Consider the following 20,431-nt stretch of genomic DNA (forward strand, 5'->3'; position numbering starts at 1 on the left):
AAGAGCTGAACAGTTTAATAGTTGAATGGTTAAAATAGGTTGAAAATTGTAGAAGGAGTTAAGTGCCGAAAAACGGCGGACGATTGCGTAAGAGGAAAACAAAGGGTTGAATGCTATACAGCATTCAACCAATTATGCCATTTTTAGCCAACATCAAAAAACCTGGGTCGACTATGACATAGTCTCTACAGAGTGGCAGTATATTATTAGAAATTCAACTCGGAATTGTAAGGTTGCTGTGCATTGGCGCAGAACAACCCTACCCCCCCCCCCCCCCCCCCTTCCCGTCAGCCATAAATGATCTTTACGATTACACCATAGACTTTATATGGAGAACTGGACTGAGTGATCTCTCCCCCTTGCGTTTCAAATAGGAAGTACCCACTGGCTCCAAGAAGCCAAAATCCCACAGACATCTACAGAGAAATAAACAGTTATTGCTCAATCATAAATAACCAATTCTTGCTCTGATTCCTTCTTCTTGTTAATCCTATTTTTTAATGATATTTTTCATTATCACAACGTATCATAACCTGACCAATCAGATGCCTCAGTAAAAGCATGTAGTTGCAGCTGGCCCCCACCTCGAACGTTTGATTCTCCCAAGGCCACTTTCAGTGGTAGAGGTGTAAACATCGAACAAGCCAATTCATGATTGGCAACAATAATTACCATAGAAAAAATGACTCAGACCGACTCGGACCAAACCCTGTCTTCTGGCTCCAACATGGTGACGTGAATTGGCTTCCTTTCTATAAATCACAGCTGCTCAATCCAGTTTTCTTTATACAGTCAATGGATTATGCGCTCTCCTGCTAGTTTACAGCCGCTCATTCCCCAACCTAACATTAGCTGTGCAACAAAAATGGTGAGCAATATTGGAGCTAACCAGCCGTAAAGTTATGAGCCAGATGCAGCTCGGGCGAGAAAAATGAAGACGCACATGGATCTAGTCGTCTACGAGAGGAATAGAGCGAAGCAGGAAGCTTGTAGGCCACCCAGCGCAATTTTGGCATGACAAATTCAATCTTTTTCACTCTGCATTTTTTCATCTGCTCCTGATTCACAATAGTTTGACAAAAATAATACTCAGAAATCTAATTTTAATCTTAAATTTCTTTATAAATGTCTTCTACCATCAGAAAAATACCAAAGTGACACAAAAACACAATTTTCATAAAGTGAGTCTTTAAAGGAGGTTGGACTCTGTTACTGTAAGAAAGAGATCCTTGCCCTTAAACTGAAGGCTAAGCACCATTGTGTGTATGTGTGTGTGTGAGAGAGTCCAATGGGAGTGAGAATATCTTATTCTTTCATCATAAATCACTCCCACCAACTCTAGCCAGATGAAGCGAATCGTTTTTGTGCTTTTCATCTGACAAGATAGAGATGTACTTCAAGCAGAGACACCAGCAGGGTTCAGAGTGCACAACAGGCATGAAGCAGCCCACTCAAAACATTAAACATGTGCACCAGCCCACAATGCAACATGCTTGCATAAACACATCATGCATAAACACAACCACTAATGCCCACACAGTGTAAGCATTGAACGTCATAGATGAACAGGGTTGCCACATGCAAAAAAAAAACGTGTTCCCTGAATGGATTCAGAAGGCCAAGAGGGGATTTCTTCTTTATTTTCAAACTGTAAAAACACTAAAGTAAAGAAACTTTACTCCAAAGATAAATAGCAAAAGCATGGCAGCAGAAAATTGTTTTTTCTGCAAAGATCAGAAAACAAAATAGAACTGGTTGAACTAATGGGCTACCACCAGTGAACTTTCACAGCATCTTATCTCAGTAAACTGGCCTCACATTTTCTCTGCCAAACCGCTTGTAGGCGGTCCAGTGTTTGCGCCCCAAGGTCCAGTCATAAAGGCACCGCATGAAACTCAGTGATCAAAGAGGAAATTCAGTGGCCGGCGTGGCCTAAGCTGAGGTTCTGGCACAGCTCCAGCACGCTTCTATGTTCTCCAGACCCCTGATGCTCTTGTGAAAGTGTTAACATATGTCTCTGTGCTGTAGTGGGAACAAAGAAAATCATCCGAAAACCATCATGAAATGAGGAACTTCTTTGAAACTAAATAAAAATAGTCCAATATTTCTGCTAGAAATATCAAATAAAATTTGATTTTAGTTTGTAACCAATAGCCATTGAATTTGTTCATCTTTTGGCATATCCCTTTTGTCTTTTACTGATTCGCCGTGATTCGGTTTGGCAGAGAATTTTACACCGGATGCCCTTCCTTACACAACCTTGTATTTTTCCAGGCTGGGGACCTCCACAGGGCGACCCAGATCAGGCCCCCTTGTAATTACATAGGTAGGTAGTAGCATGAAGTGTCTTGCAAAAATCAAGTGTTAAAGTACTTCCAGTAATTTTGTTTGTAAAGTGTTTTTATCATTATGATAAAGTAAAAGTTTAAAAACAAATGAACAGGAAAGATCCAACTATTCCTCAAAACATTAGCAACATAATCTTTATAATTTTCTTTTTAATGACATCAAATTCATGCATTGTGAAATATTTAACATATTTTTCAATGAAATTCTAAATACTTAGTCCAGACGTTAACAGACTCTAAATCTTTCAGGAAAAACAATTTAAGAAAGAGCATCATTTTGATTTAACCGCATCGAACGGAATTAAATCATAAATATGTACCAAAAAATATTTTTCAAATAAAATGTGATCACTTGGATTTGTTGCTGCTAGAACTTCTGATGGAAGACAAGTATAATACCTTTCTTAACCTGATTTCCCACTATAGGATTGATTTTCAAGCTTTTGCCTAAAGCCATACAATAGAGAGCCAAGTCAGCAAAGCCGCCTTGTTTTTATGGAGCCACATGTTATTTTGACACGAGCTCTGCTCTGCAAGTGGCATTCGTCCAGGCTTTTTGTTTCTTTCCCAATGATAAATGCAGCTCTCTGCCAAAGACAAACAGTCACGCATTCAACAGAGTCAATTCAAAGTCTCACATTCACTCTCGCCGAATGCCGTGGTAACAAAGTCATCTGCAAAAAACATCCATATGTTCACATATTTTATTTTCCAAATCCTTTCGCAAACCTCTCATAAATGAAAAATAACATTAGTTAAAAAAAAAACAGTTCTTGTTGCATTTTTCTGATGATGGAGGACATTGTGAATCTATCTCAATTAATCAATATTATTTATTTTTTTAAAAGCGCTATTTATGCAATGCAGCTCAAAGCGCTTTACAATTAAAAACAGAAAACAAAAAAAGAAAAAAAAGGAAAATGTTTTAATTAAAACCAACTCACCCCTGTGTTCTACCCCCTATTCTCCATAGACACATACAACCCATGACCCCGCACACATTGTATACAGGCGCAACAACATGACTGTAACTATACAAGAAAATTATACAAGGAAAGTTAAGATAAAAATTAAGTTTCAGAGTATTTCTTTATTAAATTCCTTCTGAATCAGGAGAAGACAAAAGAAATGCAGTTGGAAAAAGCTTATAGTTGTGACATAGAAGCTGGCTCTGCTCATTTCTGATACATCCACTTGCAAACAAATAGATCCATGTACGTTTTCCTCGTCTGATCAAAACTGTACTGCTGCAATATTGCTCGCCATTTTTGTTGCACCAGAAATGTTAGGTTGAGGTTGTAAGCTAGCAGGAGGATGGGTGACGAAAAGGAGAGGTGGGGTTGCTCTTCCCCAACGGTCCCGCACGCAACTAGGAGGCAAATTTCTAATGAACTCCTGCAGAAACTGTCATGGAAAACGACAGTTTTGTTTTTTGTTTTTGGCTAAAAATAGTATAATCATAATTAAAAGACCACATGTAAAGCATTCCTGTCGCTGTCCAGTAACAATTCATCCAAGTACCTTTATACCGCTTGTAAACCAGCTGTTGTATTTACTAATAAATTCCACAAACTGTGTGCTTAGTCTTGCCATGACATGTGGAAAATTACATAACTCTGCCACTGCAGGCCTTCGGGCCTTCAGGATCTGCTACTGTAACCATAAGACTGTCAGAGAGGCCCTTCCCCCACCCCTGAATACAAACAGTCCCCGTACAGACTGTCACACACATGCTGCACACGCAAAGACACACAAGTAGCTCTGTATCTAAAAAGGCACATGCAAGAGCTTGTGCTGGCTGGTTTCACGCTAATGATTTTTTAGTACAGAGACAGGAAGCTTTAAACAGTCAGACAATAATTTCATGTCTTAGAAAATCAAAAAAAGTGAGCAAAAACAGTTTTCCACTCTTCTGTTAATCTTAAAAATGCTAGAAAACAGATCAGTAGATGACCAGTCAGACGGGACGTGACTGAAGAAGACGGTTAGGACATTGTGTAACATCTCTCATAATACAGGAAGAGAAACTTCTTTATAATCCTTCCTAATGAAGGTTATTTGGCTCTACTCTCAAAATGCACCAACAGAATAGCAGTGTCAATGCAAGAAAGAAGCAGCTGCTGGCTGATGCCTCTAAAACTGTGAACCAGTCAGTACTTTATCCCATCATTTCAGCCTTTCTTTGGTGTTCAAGTGTCTTATCACTACAAAATGTGATTTCCATCCCTCTCTCTTTTCACATTGCCTGCTAATTTTCTCACTTCCCTAAACAAACACATTAAGCATGTGTGACTTACAGAATACCTTTTGATTTGTTGTGTGGGGACACTCAATTCATTTACAATCAAAGAAGCATATTTATGTACAAGCTGAAATTAGTAGAAGACAAGAAGAAAATGTTAAAGAAGGAGGTGCATTTCCTGTATTTATTAAGTTCTTTCATCCTTAAATCAATTGAAATATTTTTTTCCACAAAGCCCCGTCAACGGTTGCATGTATGATCAAGATTTATTCTCAGTGTTGTAACTATTCATTTTAACAACGATTCAGATCATAATTCATCCAATTCATAGTCGATGTTTGTTCATTTTGAATGATCTGATTCACTGACATAAAATAAATCGAGGTCAAAACTTCAACCAGTGTGACTCAAGGCCCGTACACACCGGGACGAATATTCGCCAGGCGTTATTCGCCAGTGTTTTTCGCCACGTTTTTTGTGTTCACACCCAGGCGATTTTCGCTGACGATGAGCCGAGCGAACATGCAATTTCATTCCCTGACATTAGATGGCGCTTAATGTAAACAGAATACTCCTGTACACAAGGTGGCGCTGCGCAACTTTACGCTTCTTAAACTCGCTTTTCCCTCAGAAGAAGACAGCAAGTATTTACGCGCTTGTCAGAATAATACAAAGAAAACATGAATATTTCAAGCACCAGTTGCTCCAACTGGTGCTTGGTTCGGGGATATTTTAGAATGTCCGTCATTATTTCTTCGCGGCTGTGTAGATGCAACTCGGCGTCTATCTTCTTCGCTGGTATGTGTGCTCAGCAAGGCAGTTTTGTGTTTGAGCGCCCCCAAGTTGTGTTTTACTGTAACTTCAGAAGCTCTAGACACGTGAGCAAAAGCGCCATTCTCATTGGTCGAATAGATTTTGACGCGACGCGGCAAAAAAAAAAATGAACCCGAGGCGTTTGTTTTTTTTTACGCTTTGACGCGTGGCGTTTTTTCGCGTCGGTGTGCACACTCTCATTGGTGCCCTTTGTTTAGTCACGAGGCGTTAACCGTCGGCGAAAATCGCGTGCGAAATTCGTCCCGGTGTGTACGGGCCTTCAGAGATAAATACCTGAGTACTGAACAGTGCAGGTGGAGTTTTCCAGATTCCTTATATTTCTTGCAAGATAATCAAATGTAAATTAAATATGTTTACAAACAAACAAGTAAACAAGAATTAATAGCAAATCCATTCACGTTTTAGTTTCATAAAGTTTAACCGACTGTTGTTTTTCCACATCAAAATAATCCAAAGGAAACATTATTAGAACCACACTGTATGGTCACATGTCTTTGCACAATTTAAAGTGTTTCCACACATTGGACAATTATGATGGTTTGATCATTCTTTGCTAGAATGTGTGTTGTCTCTGTGATGTACTTTGACGTTTTTATATTACAGTAAAACAAACCTACCGCCTCACTCCAAATGGTATATTTCAATATCAATATAATTGATTTATATCATTTTGAAATGATTTTAGAATGGTATAGTTTGATTTCACCCAATTAACAACTTGCATCAGACAGATTAATTTGGTTGGAATTAATCAATTCATCGATTAATTGTTAGACCCCTAATATGAATTTACTGCTATTTAAAAGATTTACGCTGATGTACTTTGTTATTGCACCAGCATAAAAGAAAAAAATCTTTCACCCCTGCTTATAAGTTTTATTAGGAATGCTCTTCCTACCCTCTGCAATTACTGCATTTGGGACCAGCACGAGCAGGACACTGGTTTGTGCTCTGGAGCAGTATTTCTCTTTTTTTACTTTTTTTCTTTTTATGTCCTGTCTGCACGTCCACCTTAAATTTGTTTTATTTTTTTGGTGGATTTATTGTGTTTTTTATTTTTATTATAAGATATTTGTAGGCCATCGTGTTTTTTGTTTATGTTTTAGGGTGGGCATTCATAGCATTTGGGGGTGCACTGTCCTTTGCCCATTCCTATATCTGGCCTTGTTAGAAGACTTCTACAATAACGACAGCCTTTTGGACACGTTTAAACTGAAAAAGGAATTATTTCGATCTGTTTTCTGGTATTTGTATTTATTATTTCCTTACTTTTTATGTAAAACGTAAAAAATGAATATAAGAAAAGTAATTCCTTTGATGATACCATGCAGGGAGAGTGTCTCGTCACTTAAAATGAATGGTAGGACAAAGGGGAAGAAGAGTGAGGCTGCAAGTGAAATGAGACTGGCATTGCAAGAAGTGAATATCAAGTAATGTTCATTTACACATGAAAAGAGAAAAAAAAATGGAACCCTTTGGAAGGTCTGTTGTCTAAAGACTGGGGTTAATTTGTAACGTGTGCTCAGCTCTTATGTGTGCACCTGGGAGAAGACAAACAGAAGCTTGTGGTGGAGCAGCTTGACTAAGGATTCGGTTTGAATCAGGTTTACAGTAAAATACTCACTTGTCTTAAGGTCATTTCTAAACTACTAAAAGTTGCTTTTAGTAGTTTATTCAATCTTCAAAAAGTTGGGATTCTGAAACTCTGTTGGTCTTTCTAATCATCCCCTTTGGAGCCAAAATCTTATAGCTATGGCAAAATCAGTTAAAATGAAAATATATCAGCTACTGTTCTAATAGAAGTAAAATAAATGAATGCAACTTCAGTTTCTGGAGAGAAAATGACTCAATTCCCCATAAATCTAACAGAGTTAATAAGGACTGACTTGAGGCCCAGCAGTAAATTTATACAGCATGGCATTCCACTGGCAAAGGAGACGAAAGCATCAGCATCTAATCAGCGTCAGCATTAGCTGGAGAATGAAGATAGGCGTGCTAAAATATGACTGGGAGATGTAGGAACAGAGTGAATTTAAAACATACACGATAAAAATAGAGTGGCTCAACACAAAAAAAAAGATGAGCACACCACATTTCATATTTCAAAAGTGACAGAAAGCAGAATGTGTAGGTATAAACACATTTGCAGCCTTTTTGGAACCATGCTCAGGCATACACTCACAAACACAGCAGGTGCTGGTTTGTCCTCATTTCCAAGGGGAACCATGCAGCATTAATTGATAAGAAGAGCTTTCACGCTTAAGATTCCAGGATGTCACTTTCATACAGTATAAAAATAAAGATTCTGTTTAGGATTTGTTTACAGATCTGTAAAGAAATACCAGATAAAAGTACATAAAGCTTGGTTGGGGGGGGCTTGACCCATACACGTACTGTTTTTTTTTTTGAGTTGTCTGGGCCCATGAAGGGTTGTAGACAGGAGCGGCCACATCTTAAAGAGTGCGCATTGCAGCTCCCTTGATGCTCTTCAAGCCAGCTTCGATAAAACACTGAAACCTCCCCAAAAGATTTGACTAGTCCAGCAAACATTGGGGGTCAAAGGTGGTCACCCAGACTGTCTGTGTGCTAACCAGATACAGATTTCTATTGCTCAATGTTAATTTTAGAGAATCAGTCTATATTCAGTCCATTTCAAAGTGCAGTTAAATTTTACTCCTAACAAATTTTAGTTGCATTTTAAGAGTGCCAAACAAACAATGCAGTCTAACTGTGGAATAAACACACTGGGGACAGAGGTTTTAATCCAAATGTAAAAGCTGGTAATTCAGATCAGATAACTTTTGTGAAGCATACGAAAAAGAAATGACAGACTACATTAAAACAACTGAAAGATGAAGAAATCAAGTCTTCAGGTGTTCTTACCTGAGAGGCAGATATACGTCAAGTAATTTCCCTGACCACCAGTTGCCAAGAAAGGAATCTTTTTCTTCGTTCTCCGCTTGACTTGTACCACAGCAAGCAACCTTTCATTGTGAGGAGAAAAGAGGTCCTTGTTGATGATTATCTTGGTATTCATTTTTGGTATAGGCAGGAGTGAAAAGCTGTCAACTTGGATGAAGGGGTACAATCTTTCCTAGAGAAGAAGAGAGAGCAAACCAGGGCACACAGAAAGTTACGGTGAGCAGAAACAAAAGATGATATTGCAGTTTCATGTATAGATCAGACTGCGATAGTAAGTTCTTTTGCAATGTTGTTGTTCAACTCTTGGCAAATCCCTTCAGGGGTTGCACCAGCAAACCAGGCTCCACTAATTCGCACAGTTGGTTTGGCAAAGTCTTGTATTATATCCGGGCAGGGGACCGGCACAGGGAGACCCAGACTCGGGCTCTCTCGTGGCTACATAGTTAGAAGGTACTGACAGGTTTTTTTCTTGGAGGAGAAACCAGACAGGGTTGTCCACTCACCCCCTTTCTTTTTGCTATATTTTTGAACCTCTGGCTGAAGCAATAAGACAGCATAAAAGCATTAAAGGAATTAAAACAAAATACAGCCATCATAAAATTCATCTATGCAGATGACATATTACTTTATTTAAATGATTCATGTACTGTCAGTGAAACAATAACAACTATTAATGAATTCTCCTCCATCTCAGACTACTCAAATAATTGAAATAAATCTGATGGATTATCACTGAACAATAATGTAGAGCAGGGGTGGCGAACACGCGGCTCTTGGCCAATGAGCATGCGGCTCTTTGCGTCTCATTACATTGTGGCAACCTGGGGGTTAGTCCTGCCTTCAGCATCTAAGACTCATGGGAAGTGGGGAATCTTGGGTGTAAAATTCCTCACCATGAGTGAGGGGGCTGTGAGCAGATGTAAAGTTCATGCTGTTTGGCTGTTTGGGATGCCGGAGAGGAGAATATGCTATTTGCCCCTTTGTTTACTCCTCCCTCTCTCAGACTGTTTGCAGTCGTGCTGTATATAGGGCATGGACAGATCTCCAATACAGCCAGTTAATTCGCAGCTTGGCTCTCTTCTTCCCGCTGACGAACCAGCTGGGTCGTTACTATGTTTTTCTATGTTGAGCTTCATTTTATAGTTATTTCCCTCTGAAACCACACTCAAATCCATCAGAGGGTATTAAAAATAAATAATAAACAATAATAAAAGTAACTTGGCAGTGTGTGTGTTTTGATGCTGCCCCCGACACATAGGTGACCGCCAATCATTTGCGCGGGTTATGCCCAATGCCGGAAAAAATAAATAAAGATTTCATGTGCGTGCAGACTGTTACCCTCATGGTCAAAATGGCTTAATACAGAGTATAAAGATAAACACAGGACGTTTCTGGAAGAATAGGAAGATTCTTACTTTTTCACTGAACGGAATGGCAAGTCATTTCCTGATCTGACATAAATTGTCTCCTTTATTAACAAGTTGAAGCTTTTCAAAGTGCACATACAAAACGGCAATCATCCCACTTTCCTTCTTTGCGGAGCTCACAGCAGAAGGCTGCAATCCAAATGAATAAAGTGCAGAACGTGGCACTGCTTTGGCAACTGGACGGAAACTTTACTTTGCGGTTTGAGGACCTGCAGCAGAAATGGCCGCAGATCACTTTTCTCATCGACCCTTCTAATGCAGAGACTGACTGCCTGAGATCCCCGCTTGTCACTGATGAGGCTGCGAGCAAACCGGAGATGATTGAGCTGAGCTGGCCCTGTTACGTTTTGGAGGAATGTGCCAAGGGAAAAATAACCGTGTGTAAAAAGAACCGCTCTCAATCTGCTGTTGATGTTCTGCTCAATATATGTCTGCGAGTCGCTTTTTATTACCTTGAAACACGTAAAATCAAGGCATCGGTCTGTTCTGAGCGACACTCACGTAAAGGAACTGCTCAGAGAGGCTACAACTGAAGATAAACCTGATCTGCAGAGGATTACTAGAAAAAAGAGATGCCAGTAATCCCACTGAGATCATCATCCCATCACTGCAGCAAGGTAAAACATTCTTGGATGTAGTTTGGAAAACACACCTGACTGAGCATGCTTGTGTGAATATTTTAATATTCCATCAATTATCAGTTTTTCATGCAAAAGTCAGTCATTAGTTTTTAAATGAAAAAGAAAAGTTATAAAAGTAAAACATTTTTACTGAAGGTCAAAATTTAATGTATGCTACACACATCTGAAATGTAATGTATTTAATGTTCATCATTCATTCATTCATTCATTTTCTTAACCGTTTTATCCCTTTCGGGGTCACGGGGCTGCCGGAGCCTATCCCGGCCACTTGTGGGCGAAGGCAGGGGGGACACCCTGAACAAGTCGCCAGTTTGTTGCAGGATAGAATGTCCTCACTCACACACCCATTCACTCCCGCACTCACACCTATGGTCAATTTAGAGTTGCCAATTAACCTATGAAGCATGTTTTTGGATGGTGGGAGGAAGCCGGAGACCCCGGAGAAAACCCACGCATGCACGGGGAGAACATGCAAACTCCTCACAGAAAGGTCCCCCATTGATGTTCTGTTTTTAATGTCCCCCAGCCGGGACTTGAACCGGGGGCCTTCTTGCTGTGAGGCAAGAGCGCTAACCACTGCGCCACCGTGCAGCCCTGTATTTAATGTGTTTATGTGAATATGATTTACTCAGACAGGATCCTCTGTCCAGATGTTTGTGTATTTGTTGGTGTGTCATTGAAAGAGGAATATTGATGAGTTATAAATAATTACCTGTTAATTACTGTAGGATAAATAGTGAAATATTCAGTTTTATAATCGTAAATCTGACTTCAGAGGAGTCAGTGCCTCACCAGCCATTAACTTTACCGCACGTCACTGAGTAGTTGTGTTTGTTAGAGAGAGGCAGAGAAAAGAGTGAGATAGGGAGAGAGGTGCCTGTGTGTGTGGAGGGGGTATCTGACCTCCAGGGTAGTCGCTGTGTTAACTCTGGCTATGCTGCATTAGATGTGTGTATTGAGGGTGGACACTTTCCTTTAAATAAACACAAGTACAATACTTGCTGTTGTATTGTAGGGAGAGGAGTGTGTTATGGAAAATAATATGGCTTTAATTGCGTGTTTGTGTGTGCGTCTTGGCAGGTCAGTGTGTGGTGTGGCTCTTTGACAGTTAAATATTTCAGCTCTTGGTGTCAAACTTGTTTCCAACCCCTGATGTAGAGCAAACACTCTCAATACCAGTCAAATCAGGCAAAATCAAACATCTAGGTGCAGCTAAACTACACCCTATTACTGGAAAAACATACAGGACGATCTCACCCGCTAAGCCATCCTGCCTCTGTCCCTCATGGGCAAGGTAGCCATGGTTAAAATTAAAATTCTGCAAAAGTTAATTATCTCTCAATCTCTCAAAGCATTAGACTCATCCGTATCAAGCACAACTACTTTCTTGCGAATAGATTACAATACATCTTAAAATAGTTTAAAAAAAACAGAAACAGACTAATAGATGGACTTGAAACAGGCGTTATGTGGAAAGATTAACCTGTCAGATCTACCATTTATAAGCCAAACATTAAAAAACAGGCCTGCTTCCAAAGTAGTAATAGTAACAGCCTACTAGATCACTTAATTATTAATAGAAGATTCATAACACCCCAGGAACCTCAACAAAACATGGAATAAACAAAGTCTTGGAATACCAATAACTTAAATCTATAATTATTAAAAAGTTTAAATACAAAGACAATTACCTAAAACTACCAGTAGTCAACTTCTCATTTAATACAACTCTCTCCAAAGTATACAAACTGTTATGCAACCTAGATAATAATATTTCAATTCCAATAACAAATTGGGATGCACACTTGAGCAGCAGCACAGATCAAAGCTTTTGGGCAGAAATTTAAACTGACAAAAATATCCAAGCAACTAATCCAATTCAAAACTCTTCACAGAATTTACTACACTGTACTGGAGAGAGCATGTTGCATGCATGCATGCACCAACTCCAATGGGGTCCACTAGCGCTACCGCTTTGCCTCTAGATTTCCTTAACTCCCCCCCCCCCCCAATTCTTCAGTGCCCTTACCCCTTGTCTCAAACATCCCCACTTCTTTTCCATCCGGTCAAACAAAAAAAGGATACAAATGTAATTAATATAAAATTTAGCCTGAATTGCAGAAGGGGGTTTATTAAAATGCACACCTTGTGAGTCAGAAAATCCACAACCCTGTGTAGTAACAATAAAATATATATCCAACACAAGATGCCTTCAGCTCCAATCTGTCTGCTTAGCTGTTGGACAAGTTAAAAAACAAACAAAACAAACAAAAAAAAAGAAGGTAGCATCAAGGGCTTTGCCTAAAGCCCACACTGCAAACCCTGGTTATCCATGTGCCAGTCCCTCTGATCGGAACATTGCAGGTTCAGGTTGTGTGACTTACCAAACCATAAAACCCCTTCAGGACCTTCATTGGTTAAAGGAATTATATTTCTATATATCTATAGCACATTTAATAGGACAGAATCTAAATCCTGTATTTTTTATTTTTCGAGTTTTCTCTAAAATATCTAATCATGTTGGTTGATACAAAAAGTGATGCATCCACTTGTAGACGAATAGATCCATGTACGTCTTTTGTTTTCCTTGTCTGAGCTCACATCTGGCTCAGAACTGTACAGCTGAATAGGGGTCTTCATAAAATAGAAAAAAAATATTTTACAAATCCCCAAAACATTACTATGCTTTACAGTTGTTTTTCCGCCCAAACATTGTCCTGAGTTCTGCTGGTCACATAAATAACCTTAGGAAATCTGGAAAGAATAATGTACACATAACATTCATGTTTCTTTTACTGCAAGATATCCTTTATTATAAAATGCATTTCTGAGAGACTGGAAAGCGCTGCTGTTTTGCACAAACACAGAATCCAACCACTAATCAGTGGCTTTTTTACACTCAAACCCCCTTATGGTCTATGGAACTTAATCACTGTCTTAACTGCACACATTCATTAACATTCAATATGTACAAAAACATGACTGTGCAGTCCAACCTCACTGTCATACTGTTGCAATATATCTGCAGCTGGGGACAGACAGGACATTTAAAAGCAGTGATAGATTTGAAAATAATTGCAGTCCAAAAATGTTATGAATTTTAATTAAGAGTCCCCACAGAAAGCAGAGATTACATTAAGCTCTTATTGTTCCAATTCACGGTTCAGCCTCAATAAATCTTGGAGAAGTTTCATGAAATTATAGGTGTTAGGTTGAAAAAGGGGGAAAAGTTTTACAAGGAATACATTTCTATACTACATTGAAGAGGCTTTAAAATGTCCCCAAACACATCCCACTATTTCATTTGAAAAGCTCCCTGCAGAAGTGATTTCACAAACCTTAAAGGTTCGCTGCATTTAGACTGCTTAGATGCAGAAACATACAAACCAAAACTGAAAAAGGCTCATTTCAAGACTTGGAGGCATTTTGATTTTGAGAAAAACAAATAAAATGTGGACTTTTGGTGGCGCTTTAAATTCAAAGAAAGTGTACCTTTTTCTCCATTAAGGAAAGCATAGCTGATTTAGTGGAACAGCTTCAAAAAATAAACAATAAAAAAGAGGAGTGAGGATACAACAAAACCGTGATCAAGGAACACTCGTATTGCCAGATCACTGTTAAGATTATTGGACATCATAAAAAATGTATAACAGGTCATTTTCTGTCAGTTGTCAGCAGTTTAACAATTTTTATATTAAGTCTTCATTAAAAAAAACAAAACATCTAAAGTTCCTCAAAACAAATAACGGAGCTGTTTTTCACTCCAATCTAACTGGATAGATTGTTCAATTTTTGCCTTTGAACAAAGTCACTGTGACCACACAGAAGCCATTTTTGAGCTGTGCGTGCATGTCCTACTGAGTTTTGGTAGACATTTTCTACAGCAGGGTTATTTCCAAGTGCTGCACCTCAATGATTTTCTGTCCTTCTCGAACCGCAAACCTTTTCTCACTGAACTGTTTTAAAAAGCGTTTCCGGTGGGCGTTTAATTGTGATTTTGTTCTTTTAAGATAAAATAAAAAAACCTTGTCGTAGAAATTCGCCTCTGAGCACACCGCCCCCCCTTCCCCTCCCCGTTGCTGATAGTTTAGAGCAGGGAGCTTCTGGCCCACCCAGTTTATTTTTTACATCACAAATACACTATTTTGTGATTTTGTTTTTGTCACAACAATTTGAAAAAAGAAATTCTCAGAAAAGCAACTTTGAGCTTAATTTTGTCCCTCCAACATCAAGAAGGGGCCACAAGAACATGTTAAAAAAACAAACAAACATACAATTTCATTGGAGTTGGTCTTTGTAGTAGAACTTTAAAAAATGAAACAATTATAGAAAACTCTTTTTAAAATTAGATGATTACAATTGCTTTTATCATCTCCTCTGTAGGTGGTTTGTGTACTGAATAAACAAGAACCAAAGGTTGAGTGTGGTTAAAAAGACAGACTGGACTAATCTCCTATGCATGACATGGCTCATGTGATCCACAGAAATACCAGAGACTGGGGCAATCCCACTCAGTGGCCATATCGTACACAAGGTTTCTTCTTGTAGCGTGAAGGCTTTGTTCCACTGTTGTAGCCAAGGAGCTACTTGGACAACCACAGCAATGCACATCCATTAAACAGCTGCTTATCACTCCATTTTCACACTAAAGGCCCTTTTTAAAGCACCCCATTAATCAGGACTGTGTAACGCGCAAAAAGTTCAAGCTGGAGTTGTGTTTCTGCTCCTTCCTTTTCTTTGTTCTCGCTTGTGCAGTGAGATGTTCAGTTGGTGCTTACTGCTCTCCAGAGAGCTGAGTGGAAAAAGCCTTTTTATAAAGAAGCCACACATTCCTGCTCCCACTGAGCCACAGAAAAAGATGAAATGAAGGAATGACAGGAGGAGCACCTTTTTTTGTTTCATTATGAAGCAACGCCATGAATTGTTTTCATCAAACTGCAAAACAAACGATAAAAAGTACATTTTAATGTATAAAAATTATAGCCAGCTATATTTTCCTTAATGGAGTTAATCATTTTTGAAGTATGGCCACAGTTTAGAAAGTTATTCTCTAAAATATAACAGATAGCAGATTTATTTTTTTCCCATCTGAGTAATGATCTAAACTGCTACATATCAATCCACTTGAAAATTACATTTTCTTATATTATAAATTTAAAAATGTGCCAATGCCTAATTTAACATTTACCTTCTGATGACCCAAACATGTTTGTTTTCTTGAATTCGAGTCATGGTTTTCTCTCAAGAGGTGTGTCCAGGTGAACGCCATAAGTCAACTTCAAAAATCACCTGGATGAACCAGAATCAATACTCCCACTTCAGGGGCCTCAAAAGTAGCCGGCATCTGGCGAAAATTCGACACCTGTGATTGAAGCAGTTGCCGGAAGCTTTTTGATAGCAAAAAAAAGTTTCATTTAGCCCCAAATTAGATGGTCTGTTAGCTCTTCTATTGGTGATTTTCTTTAAGGCTCCTCCTCTACTCACCACTCGTGAGGTGCACAAGCGCATGCAATATGTGAACATGACCCACAGAAACAATATTCTGTATGTGATCTAAACTAAAAATCCAAGTTAACTCAAGTGATTTCTGCCATGATGTTTAGGTAGATTGAAAGAGTCACATTAATAACGACTGTAAAATAAGGAATTAGCCAAAAATATGATCAACATTTTAAATTATACAGTCTCTGGCCCAGTAGTTTTTAAGATAAACTTGAGTTTTCCCTTAAAACTAACACCTCTGAAATCATTTAATGTCTTTCTTTCATGAAGCTCCGTGGGGGATGTTTTGAATTTTAGATTGCGATTTAAAGATCATCTTAGGTGAAAATCGTGTTTTGAACATTTTCTTGTGACATTTTTAACATTTTTTTTGTCCTCTGGAGAAATAAAATGAAGCATACAATTGCATTTCTGAGTATTTCTTTATTTAAATTATTGTGAATCACGAGCAGACAAAATCTGCCGGTTGAAAAAAAAAACCTATTTATCGCAGATACACTGGGCGGGCCAGAAGCTCCCGACTAGATCAACAAACATCTTTTCTTTCCTCGTCCGAGCTGCCATCTTGCTCTAAACTGTACGGCCGGGTAGCTCCAACATTGTTTGCCATTCTTGTGCACCGGTTATGTTAGGTTGGGACCGGTGAATGGTGGACAGAATGGGCCGGTTTGCTCCACGTCAAAAGTCCCTCCCAAAACTCAAAGGTTATTTTTAACGAACTATAGCCGCTCTGCAGAAATTATGTCCTACAATATAACATTAATTCTGGCTAAAAACGGCATAATCCAAATAAAAAAAACACTAGGAACGCTTTAAAAATAGATTTTAAAAAAATGATCAGAGTGTGACTTTAAAAAGCAGTTCATATGGATCTATTGTCGTCACTGTTAACCTTTTTCTTTTAATACTAAATTAGTGTTTAGCAGATCCACATGTATGCATAAAACTTGATTCCCTCTTACATTGCTTTGCTGGATTGCAGATTCCAATTCAGTGTTTTCCTTTTTTTCCTTGATAAATATTTGAATATATAAGGAATTTCAATTTTTTCTTCAGGAAGTAAAAATAATAATCAGACATAAATCTCTCTCTAGTTGATACGAACTCTTCCCGCTGGCCTTTGATGGGCTCTGAGACATTTTTAAAGCCGAAACAGGCATGTGGCTCCGCGCAGCACTCTCATCGATGGAGGAAGGACAGCCTCTCGTGCATGCCTTTCATGTTGACTCATTGCTCTGCTCAAGACCTTGAGAAGACACCTCCCACTGCGCGCAAATCTTCAGGAGTGATCTCATTCATCAGTGTCACTTTGAATGAGACACATTCAACATCAACACACACGCAGACGGCAGAAGTTAGCTTTCATTAAATATTAAAAGATTGTACTATCTGTGCAGCAGCTTTCGGGGTGCAAATGGAGGTGATGCACAAAGTTAAGTGGCAGGTTGAACTCAAACATGTTAAATGTCAGATGTGTGAATAACCAATGCACCACCCAGCTCTTACTAATAAAAACAGAAATCATTAGTTTTTATAGATTTCTTCAGTGCAAAATGATAACATTTAAATGTAAAGAATACATACATGATACAGGAAAGGCTCATTCCATTCATAGGTTCATTATTCTGACAGCAACTTTCTTTTAATTCAGTTGTTTTTCATCTGTCTGCAAGCTTCTTCCCTTCAAGAGAAGATAAACACACAGTGCTCCTCCTCTAAGGTCAGTTTCTGTTATGGAGACGAGACGCATTAGATCATATAATAATAAAAGAGCAGAGTGAGCAGGACCTTCATGTTTTCCTAGAAAACGAAGAGACACGGACGCAGTTCATTTCTGAGTGACCCTGCTGATGGTGAAGGATACAGGGTGGCAGGGAGCCATGGGCAAAGCATGAATCAATACACGGGCATGACCTGCCTGCAAATGAGATTTTGTTTCTATAGACCAGCAATTGATGACAAGAAAACTGTGACAAGGGCTGAAAGAAAACGCCGCACTCACAAACAAATGTCTCAAAAGCTGCAGAAATCAACCCAGCAGGGATTTGTAGACATAAAACAATGCGTAAAGTGAATGGGCTTTATAAATCAGCCGCTAAAGATGAACAACTGCATGATATGTGGAACACACAAGCAGAAAAAGAGAGCAGATCCCCACAAAATCAGCCTCTAAATAGATCCCAAACAGGATAATAAAGTACTGGTACATTACTCCTGTAATACAGGCAGGGTGATGACAGCCTTGGATTTTTCGATTCTTCAGGGACTCCAAATATTAGTCTGAGTTTTTCAGTTGTTCTGACAAGCCGCTTTTTGCTTTTGTTCCACCATTTGACCCAATAAAGCAAAGTACTGCTTTATGTCTGTACTTAAGAATGTGTTTAGTCTCAGGGCAGAGAGAGCCGAGGTTGAGAGGGAGGCTGCCGCCGCTCAGCAGTTGGCCTCTGCACACACGAGTATGAGGAAAAGTATGAGCCGGTCTTTGATGGCTTGCCAGACCAAATTAGGCTCTTGATGCTAACATAAGAAGACACATATTTCAATGTGAGTGGGTTAATTAATGTCGTTAGGGAGACTCAGAAGTAATATGAACTTCTGTCATGCAGGTGTCAGTGAAGAGAAACACATGCTTTTTTGGAAAATTCATGATCAAATACAGCTGGAGATAAAGAAAAACTATCCTCTTCATGACAACAAAGCTTTGAATTTTGGTACATAAACCTCTTCAATCTGGTCAAATACTTAGATTGATACAAGCCTTTATTATAGTTTAAATCAAAACAATTGTATGTCAACTCCCACTCCAATCATCTTTTCTTCCATTTTAAAATTGGTATTTCAATTGTGATTAGAAATTCCCCTGAGTTATGGGCAGGACCGATGGCCCATTTCCCATCATCCTTCTGTGCACACGCTCTCCCACTAACTTACAGCCCCCCCACAAACTAACATTAGGGATGCAACAAAAATGGTGAGCAATATTGGAGCTATCCAGCCACACGGTTTAGAAATAGGGATCTTGTGGTCCACCCAGCGGTTTTTCCCTCCTTTTGTTTACTTTTAGAAGACAGTGACGTCACAAAATAAGCTGTAACTAGTACGGACACTTTTGGAACAAAAAATATTGTTTGAAAATAATTCGCACTTGCTTTTTAAATAATACTTTAGAAAAGAAAACGTTGTGTCAAACAACTCTAAAAATGGCATTCATTTGGGTTCAGCGTGAAGCAGCCGCACGCGGGACAGGAGCGCGCGCCGATTCCGCTGCAAAGTGGCAGAAAGCTTGTTGACGCAGCCCGTCCCCAACAGCAGCGTCGGTCAAATGCATCAACCCAGCTGCTGTGGTGCATTTATGAGCTTTAAAAACAGGCGTGAAGAATGACGCTACCCACCGGCGTGTTTAGACGAGCTTTTGGTCCACGTGCGAAGCCACAAATCCTTGGTGTTATTTGTCCAGCTGTCTGTCTCTGCTCCCACTTCTCTTTCCGCAGCTCCTTCTTCACTGGAGTCTGTCTTCACGCGTGGGAGACTGGTGGGTTTCTAAGCAGCTGTATTTTGGGATATGTTTGTTTCTCCCGTGGAGAGGTCCGTCTGTCTGAGTATGAGTGAGTAGGAGCCCAGTAGCAGGTACCCCCCTCCCCTCCCCTCAGACACACAAACCCGCCCTCCATCCACGCACACTGTCACACCCCCACGGTGCCTTCACGGCGGGAGGCGCAGAGGGAAACTCGGCCTTCAGTGGAGGATTTCTCTAATCTTTGCGAAAATAATCGCTTTGCAAAACTATTGCTATATGTGAGTGGAAACCAATAACATTTACTTAAGTATTATTTTTTAAAACAACATTTCATTTATTTCAACTGGATTATGCTGTTCACCTTTGAGTAATTTGATAGAACACAGTATTCTTGCCCTGCACAGTGGACTGCAGTTGTTAAGTTACTTAAAAAAATATTTTTACCATTTATTTTAGGATGCACAAACAATATCATTGTCATCATATCATATTGTCATCATATTGATAAGCTACGCAGCCCCAGACATGACATTAAAAACAAAAAGATTGTTCTTTCAAGTCAGCATTTTGTGCGAAAGATAGTAGACTATTTTGTGCCACAAAATACTTTACTTCTTTACACAAAATACTAACTTCTGCACACAAAATACTAACTTCTGCACACAAAATACTAACTTCTACACACTAAATACTAATTTCTGCACACAAAATACTAACTTCTGCACACTAAATACTAATTTCTGCACACTAAATACTAACTTCTACACACTAAATACTAATTTCTGCACACAAAATACTAACTTCTACACACTAAATACTAATTTCTGCACACAAAATACTAACTTCTGCACACTAAATACTAACTTCTGCACACAAAATACTAACTTCTACACACTAAATACTAATTTCTGCACACAAAATACTAACTTCTGCACACTAAATACTAATTTCTGCACACTAAATACTAACTTCTACACACTAAATACTAATTTCTGCAC

The 20,431-nt window shown here is 39.1% G+C and overlaps 1 protein-coding gene across 2 annotated transcripts in view; it reads right to left on the minus strand.

Annotated features, from left to right (window-relative positions):
• Positions 1 to 19,559, minus strand: part of stxbp6 (syntaxin binding protein 6) — a 65,193-nt gene extending 45,634 nt beyond the window's left edge. The window contains exons 1-2 of one of the 2 annotated variants that reach the window (XM_020713450.2): positions 19,309 to 19,559; positions 8,308 to 8,518 (exon numbers count right to left, since the gene is read on the minus strand). In XM_020713450.2, coding sequence (XP_020569109.1) covers positions 8,308 to 8,461 — 154 coding nt within the window. In that variant the 5' untranslated portion in view covers positions 8,462 to 8,518; positions 19,309 to 19,559. The remainder of the gene's footprint in view (positions 1 to 8,307; positions 8,519 to 19,308) is intronic. The other variant, XM_004082197.4, reaches the window with a different exon arrangement.
• Between the last annotated feature and the right edge of the window lie 872 nt (positions 19,560 to 20,431).

Source organism: Oryzias latipes, chromosome 22, assembly GCF_002234675.1.
Source record: "Oryzias latipes chromosome 22, ASM223467v1".
In the NCBI taxonomy this organism is placed as follows: domain Eukaryota; kingdom Metazoa; phylum Chordata; class Actinopteri; order Beloniformes; family Adrianichthyidae; genus Oryzias; species Oryzias latipes.